The 13,787-nt window shown below is 45.5% G+C and overlaps 1 protein-coding gene across 1 annotated transcript in view; it reads right to left on the bottom strand.

Moving 5' to 3' along the window:
• Window positions 1-5,050, bottom strand: part of GUCY1A2 (guanylate cyclase 1 soluble subunit alpha 2) — a 322,573-nt gene extending 317,523 nt beyond the window's left edge. Inside the window, exon 1 of the mRNA XM_086679239.1 lies at window positions 4,649-5,050. Within this exon, the coding sequence (XP_086535365.1) occupies window positions 4,649-4,963 (315 nt within the window). The 5' untranslated portion in view covers window positions 4,964-5,050. The remainder of the gene's footprint in view (window positions 1-4,648) is intronic.
• Window positions 5,051-13,787: the final 8,737 nt, after the last annotated feature.

The following is a 13,787-nucleotide window of genomic DNA, read 5'->3' as shown; positions in this document are numbered from 1 at the left end:
TTTTTATGTAGAAAAATTTTCAATCATTTGGAGACATTCGAATTCAGTTGAAATTGATGGATCGCAGTCTGAAGCTAATGTTTTACTGTGTTGCAGGAGTGTCACAAAGAATAGTGCCCTCTTTCACAACAAATCCACAAGGTGGCTATTATTCCTATCTCACAAAATAGGAAACCAAGGCTCTGAGAAGGGAGGAGTCACCTTTCCAGGGTCCCACACTTAGTAAGGGGCTCAGCAGGGAGTTACTCAAACCCACAGCTGTCCAATTCCAAATCCGCGTTCCTTCAGCTCTGCCATGATGCTTCTCAATGACTAGGGATGAGGTAGGGAAATGCGACAGATGGCCATCAAATTCTGATTTCAGATTCCAGCATCTAATTACTACAGATATAAAAACATGGATCTACTAGAATACCTTTTGTCTAACTTTTTAATTTTAATGGATGTGTTGCTCAGAACTTATTAGCCAAATTGAGCCCCAAATCTTGAAATCATCAATAAGATACATAAGTTGATGAAGTATCCTCTCTCATGAATATACCATACTCAGTTTTCATTATTTCCATATTAGTACCACTGTCACATTCTAAGGGTTTTTTGGGGCTTTTTTTAAGGGTTTACACAGGGCGGAGAGCTCATTTTATTTAATATCAGGGAAGGCTAAATGTGTATTTTTTCATGTTCTTCCACTTTTTCTAGACATGTGCCAATACAATTTCCTTTCCACTAATAATGAAGCAATTTTTGCTTTTTTTTTTTTTTTTTTTTTTTTTTTTGCTGCTTGAACGTAGGCTTCCCTTCCATTTCCTTTCCTCACTGTTCTCTCATTTTCTTGGACTACTCTCTGTCAGTAGCTTTCCTCCCCTTATTTGCCACCTTTCCAGTTACTTTTCTTCCTGCCATTGGGCTCTCCAAAGCTTCTGGGGCCTTGAGAGCCACCTGCGATGCTGTGACAGCTGACAGTTGTCCGACAAGAAAACCAGCGAAGCCATGACCTTAAACTGGTCCCTCGGAATATCTTCACTGACAGGCTGACATTAGCAATCCCAAGCCCGGTAAGCGATAGGGTTCTAAGTGATAGGGTTCTCAACAACTCTCATTTATAAGAACAAAATAGCAATACATGAGTTACTAAATTCACCCTTGATGTAAAATCCCCAGCTGTTTCTCCATATGTGTTCCCAAGTAAATGATTTCAAAATCAATAATGTGATAAGTGATTTATGCATCTTCAGCCAGGTCTTTAGGATTATTTTTATTGCTATGGCTGTGCCCCAGAGATTCACAATGAACAAAATTATCCACAGCAAATGGTAAATCAACTTCCCGTAGACAGCTCCAACACAATCGGAGTTCTTATGTTTTCCTTCAGCACAGCTTCCTTAAAATAAAGGCTATCATTAAAGAAGTTCCATGAGGTCAAGGACCGGGAATGTTTTGTTTGGAATATGTATTGCCAGTACTTTGCACAATACTTACCACACACTAGATCCACAAATATTTCAAATATTTTTCAATGACCGCGCGGAATAAATGTCCCTACTTCAGAAAGTGATCTACTTTCTTCAAAGTTTTAAAACTTATAGATGCCTGCTCTTCTTTATCAAAAGCTTGAAAATATGTCTTCATAGGTTGCAAGAACAGGGAGGAATCCTGGGAACCCTAAGAGCCACACCGTACAGACAAGGGGGCTCCTAGAGGGTTAAAGTAACATGCACAGGGATAGATAAGTAGTTAGTTGTCCAAGGTCCAGTGAATGAGAACCAGGCCTCATGAATTCTGGAATTTTTTCACTTTCACCAATTCAGTTTACTTTCATCATTAAAACGGTGTTAAGTATTAACAATATTTACAGCCAACATCAATGCATCCAACAATGCCTATCAAAATGTCAAAAACCTGAGTGTGACTATTCCAATGATCCAACAGCTAGCTGAATCACTTGGCCATACCCTTGGGCTTATTAAATTCATTTCCTACTTGCGAGTTATTCTGCATAAAGAGCCAATCCGCTGTGGCTGAGACAACATTCCATGGCGAGGCCACAAAGAAGGCAGAAACTTCCACAGCAAAGACAGCTTCTCCTAAGGTACGCTGTGACAGAATATAAAAAAGGGTTCCCAACACAAAATAGCTGGAAACTGCCCTCTAAGAATGCTCTGGTTATAACTACTCTTTATTAAATTACTTCTTTCAAAAATAGTCACTTGGTGCTAATGAAAGAGAATGGAGAAGACATAATTTGTTTCCCCAAGTGTTGTCAGAGAAACTTAGAATGCTGACAACATTCTAAGAAAATGAATCTACAGAAACTTCTTGAAGCAGAGTTCTAGACTGCCAAAAAAAAAAAAGGGGGGGGGAGGGTGGAGAACACAGAAATAAGTCACCGCTTTGAAATAAAATCTTTCTGTTGTTTTTGTGTTACCAAGTCTACAGGTGATATGGTTAGCCAAAGAAAATCTGCTCCTATGTGCCTTACGATGTTGAAAATATTTATACCATACTCACCTGTGTGCTGTCAGCATTGTAGCTAATAGGCTAATTTCAAAATGGAAAATAACTGTAGCATGGGAAGCAGACAGAGCTGTTACCTATATATGATCATTGCAATGATTTGCAAATTTCTTATCCTGAGAAGTATCATCTGGGCACATGCTTTTTATCCATCAGAAAGCTAGTGTCATTCAAATTTGACCTATAAAGGTAAAAATCAGAAGCTATTCCTTCCTTCCCTCTTGTTCTGGCAGTAAATGCTTGAGGTCAGTTTATTTTATGCACCCCTCACCTAAGGGGTCGAGAACAGCCTTCAGTTAAATCGGCATTACCGGAGGCATTGCCATGACTTTTTAGAGATTTGTAAATTCTGAATCGAAGGCAAAAAGAAAACTCCAAAATGATAAAAAAAAAAAAAACACCCCCAAAACTAATCATTTCCTTCAGTAAAATCACTGTATCAGATACGAATCTGTTGTACTGACCAATTACTACATTGCACAAATGTTGCTCTAGGTACTAACACAAAACTACAGACCTGCAGATTACTGGCCTCCTTTTATAAAGGCTTCTAAGTTCAACAATTTGCAACATCACATAGTTCCTAAGATGATGCGTCTTGGGAAGTATTTGCAGTCAAGAATAGCCAACAGTTGCCAACCCATTCTGAGATCTGTTTGCACGTTATCAGTGGAAGACGTGGAAGGAAGGAAGGGACGCTGAAGGGAAAATACGCAAGGAAAGGAAGAGGACTGAGACTAGTTTCATTGTCAGAGACAGAAAAGGTCCTTCTTCACTAATGCCAGGGCCACAGGGATATTTGCAGGACTGCCTGGTACTAATACCCTGTCCCTCCGGATCCCACGCTTTCACAGGTGCCTCCTCTATCATCATTTGCAAGAGTGCTTTCAAAAGTGAGATTCCAGAATAGTCAAATAAGATGGCTGTTCAGATTCATTTCACAAACTTTGAGAAAAGGAAGAGGAGTGCGGGGGTGCACCCAGGGGTGCAAAGGTTAAAGTTCTGCCCCGAGTGGAAGCCCCTGCACCCAAGACCAGGATGAGAATAAAAGGTTTCTCAGGAGATTTGACACAGAATCTCCTTAGGATTCCGTCTGCACTGGAGCGGATTCCTTCAAAACAGAGCTCATCTGTCACAGAAGGACTGGAACAGAGGTCTGGCATTCCTGCGGTCGGTAAAAGTCAAGGGTAGCTGAACAGCCTGAACAGGAATGAGGCAGAAGCCACTGGAAAAATGTCTAGAACGTGGAGGAGTCTGGAGCACACCCTGAAATGCTGATGCAGACATCCCGGGTGAGCACAAGTTTAAGAGAAGGCTAGGAAGGCATTTAGTAATTCAACAGATCAGTATAAAGCGTCCAATACAAGGCAGCCAGGACAAAATGAGGGAGAAAGCACTGAAGAATCCAGGGTAAAGGGAGTGAAGGTTGAGGTAGGTGTGCAAGAAACACCAGGGAGGTTTAGAAAAGCAGACACCAGGCTCCCCCAGAGAAGAAAGTTGAGCCAGTAAAGGCTCAGGGAATAAGGGGGGGGGGAGGGCAGCGGGTGGGGAAAAAAAACAGAGATCATTAGAAGACAACTCGGAAAAGTATCTGACAGCCAGTTCCTGAAATTCTTGAGAAAAGGGATGCAACACAGAAGGCAGAAAGCCTGTGGAATTCAGAGATGTCAGAAAAGGTCACGCGGAGCCCAAGAGAGTGTGGGAAAAAAGAGAGGAAGAGTTTCCTGGAAGGGCCAGGGGCTCCTTTGGGATCCTGGGGAACAGTGAGGCAGGACCGGGAAAGGGGCGCTGCACGACGCTGGGCCTGGGAAAGTTTAGGGATAGCAGAACAGGTGGGTGTGAAGGGGGCGCCGGGGTGACCGAGAGCGAGCAGGAGTGCACGGCTAGGCTGGGAGCGTCCGGGCCACCACACCACCCCCCTCCCCCGCGTAGAACCCTGACACCCCATGTGTGAAGCCTCGCCCCGCCGCCGCGCGCGCTGACGCCCCCCTCCGGCCGGGCGCAGGGGTCGGGGGCGGCCCGGGGACCGCAGCCGGCTCGCCCCCCAGAGGCCGGGCTCGGCGCGCACGCCCGCGCTCTCCCGGCGCCAACTTTCCCCACCCGGGTCCTCCGCCCCCCACCCCCCCGGGCTCACCGAGGGCGCCGTCAGGCGGCTGATGCTCTCGCCCAGCGAGTCCAGGTTGACCCGCCTCCGGCGCTGCGCCCTCCGGGCCCCGGCCGTGGCGGCGGCGGCGGCGGCTGAGGCTGAGGAGGAGGAGGAGGCGGCGGCGGCGGCAGGGGCCGGGGCGACGGCGGCGGCCGCGCGGGGCTCGGGCGGCCCGGGCGGGCTCCGGCTGCCGTTCCAGCAGAGCCGGGACAGGGGGCACTCGCCCTCGTCCTCGGGACTGGTCTCCAGGTAGTCGGAGCCCAGGGAGCTGAAGGACTCGGACGAGATCTTCCTCCGAGACATGCTGCGGTCGGCCCTGCGGCGGCCGAGGCGGCGGCGGCGGCGGTGGGGACGCGGGCGGCGGCCGCGGTGGCGGCGGCGGCGGCGGCGGCGGGACCCGCGGGCGGCGGCGTTAGGCGCGTCGGGGTCGCGGGGCTGTACGGGCGCGCCCGGCCGGGCGGGAGTCCCCGGAGCCGCGGAGCCCGCGCGGGCGGCCGCTCATGGCGGGAACTTGGGGCCCGGGCGCGGCGGCGACGCCAGGCTGCGCTAGGGGGCCGCCGCCGCCGCCGCCTCCGCCGCTGCTCGCGCCGCGCCGCCTCTGCGCTCGCCCGGCCGCCTGGCGGTGCGCCGCGCTCCCGCGCCCGCTCGCGGGGAGGCTGCGAGAGTGCGGCCGCGGGCGGCGGGGCGGCGGCGCTGCGGCCCCGAGCGGTCCGGGAGGCTGAGCTTCTGCCGCCCGCGCGCCGATCGCTCCCCCCTTCCCCTCTCTCCGCCCGCCCCTCGCCGCCCGCCTCCCTCCTTCTCCCTTTATCAGCCCCCCCCCCCCCCGTGCGCTCCCTCCGCCGGTATCACGTGTCGCCATCATACTCGTTGCGAGTCCCAGCCTCGCCCGTCGCCACGTTTCAGGAGCAACGAGGACACTTGGTCGCCGTCCTCTGTGCGCCCTCCCCGCTCCCACCCTCCCCTCCTCCGAGGAGGAGCGCACGGCGGGCCGGATCGGACCGCAGGGCCCACACAGACCCCGAGCGCCCCCGGCCCTCGACCGCGGGGGGCCAGCCCGGGAGCCGACGGACCGCGCGGGGGGCCGAGCGTGGGAGACGTCCCTGTGGAGCCACCTCGGGGCAGCCTGGGGGCGCCAACTGGAAGAGCGGGGGTCCAGAGCCGTCCTTCCCCTGCCTTCCTCCGAGTTTATTTAAGTTCTGAGGCGAAGGGGAAAGGCCGGTCGGCGCAGCCCGCCGGCTCCAGAGAAGACGCTTCCAAGGGGAGGGAAGGGGCAACGTGCTGGCACCCAGCCCGCCGGAGCAGCTCGCGGGGCGGAGTGCTCGCCTCGGTCGAGGCCGCGGGGGCTCGGAGCGGGCCCAGGGCCGGGAGGCAGCTAACGGGGACAAGGTTCTGCCGGGCGAGAGCCCTGTTGCTGCGCGTCCGCGGGGCTGGGGCGCGCGGGGCTCCGGGCTCCCGCCGGCTCCGCACGAGTGCTGGACAGCTCCGCCTGCCACCTGCAGCCGCGCGCGCCGGCGTCGCGGACCGGGGGGGACGGTTTTCTGCACACTCCGCTACCTAGGACCCGGCCGGGGGACACCGGGGAGTGATTCCAGGCCCCGCAGTCTCCCTGCTCTTTGCGCCAAACATGCGATCTCTGTGCACTTGGCATGCTGCTCGGAAAGCTGAGGGAGGATGGAGAGAAAGGCCTTTCAAAGCCCAGGAGCAGACCGGCCAGGGCGCGAGCACATCTCTTGCCGCGAGTTTGCGGTGGAGCTGTTTCCTTCCAAAGCTTGCCTCGTGGCAAACCAGCAGCCGCCCTCAGAGCCTGGCCCCATTGCGCCTGCTTGTGAGCTCCTGAAAAGCGTCGGACTTGTTCGGACATTAGGGAAGAGATGGGGGGAAAAAAGGGCAAATAAGAGAGTCACCAAAAAGAGGGGTCCCGGGCTGTGCTTCCCCGTGCGGCAGAGCAGGTGAGCACGCTCCCCACCTCCACTCGCCTGGAAAGAAAAGTTCAGGGGCTCTAGCTTCAGCTCCTCAAGGGTGCACATGCCAAAGTGCTTTGGGTGGTGTTTTTTTTTTTTTTTAATTTTTTTCAACGTTTTTTATTTATTTTTGGGACAGAGAGGGACAGAGCATGAACGGGGGAGGGGCAGAGAGAGAGGGAGACACAGAATCGGAAACAGGCTCCAGGCTCTGAGCCATCAGCCCAGAGCCTGACGCGGGGCTCGAACTCACGGACCGCGAGATCGTGACCTGGCTGAAGTCGGACGCTTAACCGACTGCGCCACCCAGGCGCCCCTGGGTGGTGTTTTTGTTTAAAGGACTGGTCCTTCCAAGGTGAAGGCAGATGAATGTGTGGGCTGTTTGTGTATTGAAACACACACACAGGCACACACACACACACACACACACACGACAAAAAAACCTTTGCTATATGTCCAACCCCAATTTGATTTTAACTCTAAATCTCCCCAGTTGTTTATGAGGACCCAAATAAGTATAAATGCTATTCGAGGCCTCCTTTTATATTTTGGGAAAATCCACTCAACTAATTCAGAGACATCCCTTCTTCTCAGATTTTAAGTAGATGTTAAAGTTATAAAAAGTGTGTATTCTCACATGCTCGCCTTCAAAAATATATGTATTCTTTCTGAACCTGCTGAATAAGTTCCTAACTGCATAGGTTATCTTAGTACAGGAAATTCAGGTCTTGCTTTTAAACTAATAATATGGGCCTGGGTGGCTCAGTTGGTTAAGCTTCTGACTCTTGATTTCTGCTCAGGTCATGATCTCAAGGTTGGTGAGATCGCGAGATAAAGCCCTGCATTGGGCTCTCCACTGACAGCTAGGAGCCTGCTTGAGATTCTTTCTCTTTCTCCCTCTCTCTCTCTCTCTTTCTTTCTCTGCCCCTCCGGCCCATTCATGCTCTCTCTCTCAAAATATATATAAATAAAAACTTGTAAAAAATAAATAAAACAATAATGATTATTATAATTATAGTAATTATTACATATAATTATTATTGTTGCTATTTTTCATTTGATCGTGTGGTGCATCTACTGTTGATTTTCCCATTACCTCATTTAATCTTATATGCATTTGTTTCCAGTGGAAATGAGACACAAATTATACCTTCTATCATAAAGAATAGTCATCAGTTTTGCTAAAAAGCTTCTCTAGTCCTTGTTTTTCCCAGGAAATACAACGGATGGTGCCTTTGAAAAGTACATTATTCCAACTTGGGAGAAACTGTTTAATAATCTTGCTGTGCAGTATCCACACAGCACAAGCTGTAGTTCTTAATTCTTTAGTACTAATGAAGTAATTGGCCAGTTCTTCAGAGTCACAGGATTTTAGAGCTTCCATTAAGGATGCTAAATGGCATACGCCCTTCATTCTTTTAACCAAGTACTGCTTTGAGTGAGTGCGCGCGCGTGCGCGCGCACAAACACACACACACACACACACACACACACACACACACACACACACACACACGGATTTCTACGCTAAGGGAAATACCTGTGCACTGAACTTAAAACCAGAACTTTTACTAAACATTCCAACTCATGTTTCAAAGTAAAAATGACTGGGTGCAAAGCATTAAGTATCTTCTGTTTCTAAAATTCACAAGAGGCCTAAGTAGTCTTCCTGTTTACAAGTTTATTGCCAGAAAGAACTTTGAACCACTGGAACATTTCCGCTTTGTGTGAACCATTTGAATCAAAGACTCTTTACAGAACCTAGCCAGATGAAGGGGTCTTATGATTTTCTGTATAAATTACCCTGCCTTTCATCATGATTTTCCCACTGATCTTTAAACTATAAACAAACGGAGGCCTAAATGTAGATAATAGCTCATCTCCATTACGTTCAACAGTTTCCTTTGTATTTCTGTTCAGGAGTAGGATTCAGAATGCTGTGTTCTATAGTTGAATTAACATTTTTAAAGGAAACATAATCGATTCTCATAAAAATTTTTTTTAAGGCTTAGGCCTAGTGTGAGGAATCCAAACACTTTAGGAAAGAGTAGTCTACTGAAAATGAAGAGTTTGTGCTCTGATTTTTTTTCAAAGACTCATACCCACAAATCCAGCCCTGCTGGATACACCGTGCTTCAATAAACCCCTTAAAGCATCATTTCCCATTGGAAAAGGGAAATACAGGAATATACTTGGTTTGTTTATGAGGCTGGAGAGGGCACCCAAGGACTCGTTTCAGATTGATCAAGCATTGGAAAACACTCCTTAAGAAAGCAGATTCTGGGGCGCCTGGGTGGCACAGTTGGTTAAGCGTCCAACTTCAACCAGGTCACGATCTCACGGTCCGTGAGTTCGAGCCCCGCGTCAGGCTCTGGGCTGATGGCTCAGAGCCTGGAGCCTGTTTCCGATTCTGTGTCTCCCTCTCTCTCTGCCCCTCGCCCGTTCATGCTCTGTCTCTCTCTGTCCCAAAAATAAATAAACGTTGAAAAAAAAAATTAAAAAAAAAAAAGAAAGCAGATTCTCCTGGTCAACTAATTTACAACGGAGGAGGCAAGAATACACAATGCGGAATGGACATTTGAATGGTGTTGGGAAAACTGGACAGCCACATGCAAAAGAATGAAACTAGACTGCTCTCTTACACCATACACAACAATTAACTCTAAACGGATTAGACATGAATAGAAGACCTGAAACCATAAAACTTTTCAAAGTAAACATAGGCAGTGAGTTCCTTGACATGGGTCTTACCAATGAATTTTTGGATCTAACTCTATAAGCAAGGATAACAAAACCAAAAGCAAACAAGTGGGACTACATCAAACTAAAAACCTTTTTCAGAACAAAGAAAACCATCAACAAAATGAAAAGGCAACTTACTAAATGGGAGAAAATATTTGTAAATCATATATCTACCAAGAGATTAGCATCTAATAGCCAAAACAAAACAATCCAATTAAAAATGGGCAGAGGACCTAAAGAAACATTTTCCCAAAGAAGACGTCCAGATGGCCAACACATGAAAAGATGCTCAACATCACTCATTATCATGACAATGCAAATCAAAACCACAGTGAGTTATCACCTCATACCTGTTATCAAGCATGGGTATTATCAAAGTAGACAAGAAACAACAGGTGTTGGAGAGGATTTGGAGAAAGAGACCCTTGTACACTGTTCGTGGAAATACAAAATGTTGCAGCCACTATGGAAAATAGTATGGAGTTTCCTCAAAAAAACCAGAAGTAGAATTACCATATGGTCCAGCTAATCCATTTCTGGATATTTATCCAATGAAAACAAAAATACTAATATGAAAAGATACATACACCCCTATGTTCACTGCAGTGTTATTTACAATAGCCAAGATACGGGAGCTACCCAAGTGTCCACCGAAGAATGAGTGAATAAAGAATATGTGATAGAGTTATAGACAGTTATATACTTGAATACTACTCTGCCATAAAAAATAATGAAATCTTGCCATTTGCAACAACATGAATGGCCCTTGAGGATATTATGCTAAGTGAAATAAGTCCAACAAAGAAAGAGAAATACTTTATCATTTCACTTATATGTGGAATCTAAAAAACAAAACAAAGGGAAAAAACAAATCTCATAGATACAGAGGACAGATTGGAGGTTATCAGAAGGGGAGGTAGGTGGGAGTGGGTAAAATGGGTGAAGGGGGTCAAATGCGGTGATGGATGGTAACTAGAGTTATTGTGATGATCACTTAGTAATGCATACAAAACTCATTAGGGGTACTTAGCTTGTACCCCTGAAACTAATATGTCATATATCAATTGTACCTCAATTTAAAAAAGGGAAGAATGCTCCAAAATATTTTTTAAAAGCAAGCAGATTCTCCGCCTTAATTAAGATAGTGACTCTTCCCCCTTTAAACATAAAACTGTTGTGTATGCCTTACCTTCATATACAGCATCGCCATTTATAAACTCCTTTCACTTACATTTTCCATTTAATTTGATGTTCATCCTGCCTAGAGAAGTACTTTTAAAAAGTCACACCTGGGGCGCCTGGGTGGCTCAGTCGGTTAAGCACCTGACTTCAGCCAGGTCATTATCTCAGGTTCATGAGTTGAGCCCTGCATCCAGCTCTGTGCTGACGGCTTAGAGCCTGGAGCCTGCTTTGGACCTTGTGTCTCCCTCTCTCTCTGCCCCTGCCCTGTTCACACTCTGTCTCTCTCTGTCCCTCAAAAGTTAATAAACATTAAAAGAAATTTTTTTTAATTTTTTAAAAACTCACGTCTGTCAAATTCAAATAAAAACTACAATCAGTCCTTGCTCCCCAAATTCTTTGCTTTTTGAACCTCAAACTCTTTCCTAATTTCTTTTCATCCATCTAAGTCTCCAGCAAGAAAACCTGTAACATCTGCATAAGTGTTCCCTGGAGCAGATCTCTTGCCTACTATCAGAAGTCTGATGAAATCTCTCCCTGGAGTCGGTCTTTACATAAATCTGGTGCCTCAGAGGAACTGTACATGTAACATTAAAGCAAGTTCTCTAATGAAATATAGTAGCTGCTGAATTCTTAACTAGGGCAAGCATTTCTGGATCCTTAACCTAGAAAATTACACACACACACACACACACACACACACACACACACACACACACACACTCAATCCCTGTAGTAGTTTTAACCCTAAGTACAGATCTCCCTGAATGAGATCTGTCTCTACCTCCCACTTTCTCATACTCTCCTTTTTAAAAGAGAGCAAACATACTTTCTTGCAAGTTTGTGAACAAATAAGAGTGGAGATACGATACTTCATAGTTTTGCATAACTTTGCAAGTAAAACTAAATATTAAGGATAATATCAAATTGAGAAGAACCATCTGCTTTGTTCATATATAGACGCATGGAAGACAATGCAATCCATCATCCTACGGTTCCATTTCATTATGAAACCATCCCTAAGGGATAAAGCACTCGATACTCAAAAAAAGAAAAGGTGGGGGAGGGGGGGCGTGCAGTGGGGGGAGGTAGAAGGCAAGTAATAAAATTAATGCAATGTTTAGTAGAATTTGTTCCAGAAAAATACTCAAGAGTTATGAGTGGGATGGCTACTTTTTGATGCTACCATTTCCAAGAAAGCAAGAAAAGGGAAAGAAAGCAGTGTCTTTTGGTGCTTCTGGCAGACTACGCTGTCTTTCCTAAGTGGCTCTAAGTGGTTTTGCATTCTCCATCATGCCTTGCAGAAACCTATCTTCTGCTAAGGAAAGACCCTATAAGTCAACGCCTCCTATAATTCCCAGCCTCTGTGTCTTCAGCATCATTAGCTCTCTGCACACTTTACTTAAGTTGGGATTCTTTTTCAGATACTAAGTGAAGACTATATTTTAAGATTAGTGTGCCCTTGCCTACATGTTTTTGTAGACCACAGTATTGCCCTTATAGGTCTAATAAGAGCAATATTTTCTCACTAATGATTCTATTGTGGTCCACTGTAGCCTTTAAAAATTTTCCTAAATTTTTATTTATTTTTATTTATTTATTTTTATGTCCTAATTTTTATTTCCTAAATACCTAAATTTTTATTTATTTTTATTTATTTTTATTTCCTAATTTTTATTTCCTAAATACCTCTTTCCATCTTGTACCCATACCTTTACCTTCCAAATTATTTCCAAACCTTTGCTTTCCAGATCTATATAAGCAAAGGTGAATTAACATTTGTTGAGAACCTGTTAAGGACCAGGATCTCTTCATTAGCTTCGTGTAATTTTTTTCAGTGCCACACTAGGATGTATCATCCCACTTTCACATATATAAAAATTCTTTTTTTTTTAGTTTATTTATTTTGAGAGAGAGAGAGAACATGAGCAAGGGAGGGGGGAAGAGAGACAGAGCCCAAGCAGGCTGCGCACTGCCAGGGTGAAGCCCAATGTGGGGGCCAAACTCATGAACCGTGAGATCATGACCTGAGCCGAAACCAAAAACTGGACACTTCACCAACTGAGCCACCCAGGTACTCCCAGATATGAAAATTCTTGCACAGAGACTTTAAATGTCTTCCCCAGGGTCATGGAGCTGATAAATATTAGTCATAATTCCAGCCCTGACTCCTGAGCCTGTGCTTTCTCTACTGAAACACGTTTCCTGACTGCTTCTTGTAAGTGTCCTCAAATGTCCTAAAAACACAGAGAAAAACAAAGCTGATGCATTAAAATCACAATGTGAGTGGTTTATTGCATTACAAATAAATACTGCATACACAATTAACATGTTGGAATTATTCCCTGGCACAAAGTGTCATGGAAAACCACTGATGGGTGCAGCATCTCCATTTCTAGAAGCTGCTCTGCTAATAACTAGCCACAAGCAAGTTTGCTTAACCTCCCTGGGATCAGACCCCTCACCTCTCGATTAAACTCTCCAGGCTATGATCAATCCCCAGTATTTTATAATGTTTCTACTTGTGTAGTTACTCATTTTCACTCCAGACATACCCTGTGCCTAGAAAAATTTCTCCTTGCACATCATAAGGCCATCTTCTATTCTTCCTCCCCACTGTATCCTTTCTGAGAATGCAATTCCTCAGCAAATCCCTTCTGTAACTGCCTAAGATCTTCTCCTTATACAAAGCTGCTGTGAACATGGTCCACAGGATTAAATGGATAAAAAAAAAATTTCATCTCAATTGTATTTGGTTAGATGTTCACCGTCTCCCTGTCTTTTCATAACCTAATTCTTCTGTCTGCTTTATTATATTATAGAAAGGAATCATATCTTCCTGTCTGCAACTTATTAAGCTTGACAGCTAGCAATAATAAGTATGAATTATCAGTAAGAGTATCTTGATATAACCTTGTTAATGTTAACAGACATTTACTTAAATATGCCCAATTTGTCATGATTATGCAATCTGTTATTTAATCAGTATCTTAAAACAAAGACTCTATTCTTTTAAAATCCAATTTTTATATAAATATCAGAATTCTTAAAAGTATTAGCATTAAGAATGAAATGTTGTACCCTTGTCACAAGATATAAAGTAAATAGTTGCAAAATATCACTATCAATGGTTAAATGGCAATGTACTTAGATCCCTTAAAATAATTAATAGGAACAAACTGTTTAAGAAATTAAGAAATCACAGTTTATACTCATGCTATTATCATTTCTGAAAAACATTTCAA

Source organism: Puma concolor, chromosome D1 (genome assembly GCF_028749965.1).
Source record: "Puma concolor isolate L17-30 chromosome D1, mPumCon1.1.hap2, whole genome shotgun sequence".
Classification (NCBI taxonomy): domain Eukaryota; kingdom Metazoa; phylum Chordata; class Mammalia; order Carnivora; family Felidae; genus Puma; species Puma concolor.
This window is presented reverse-complemented; position numbering and strand designations above follow the sequence as displayed.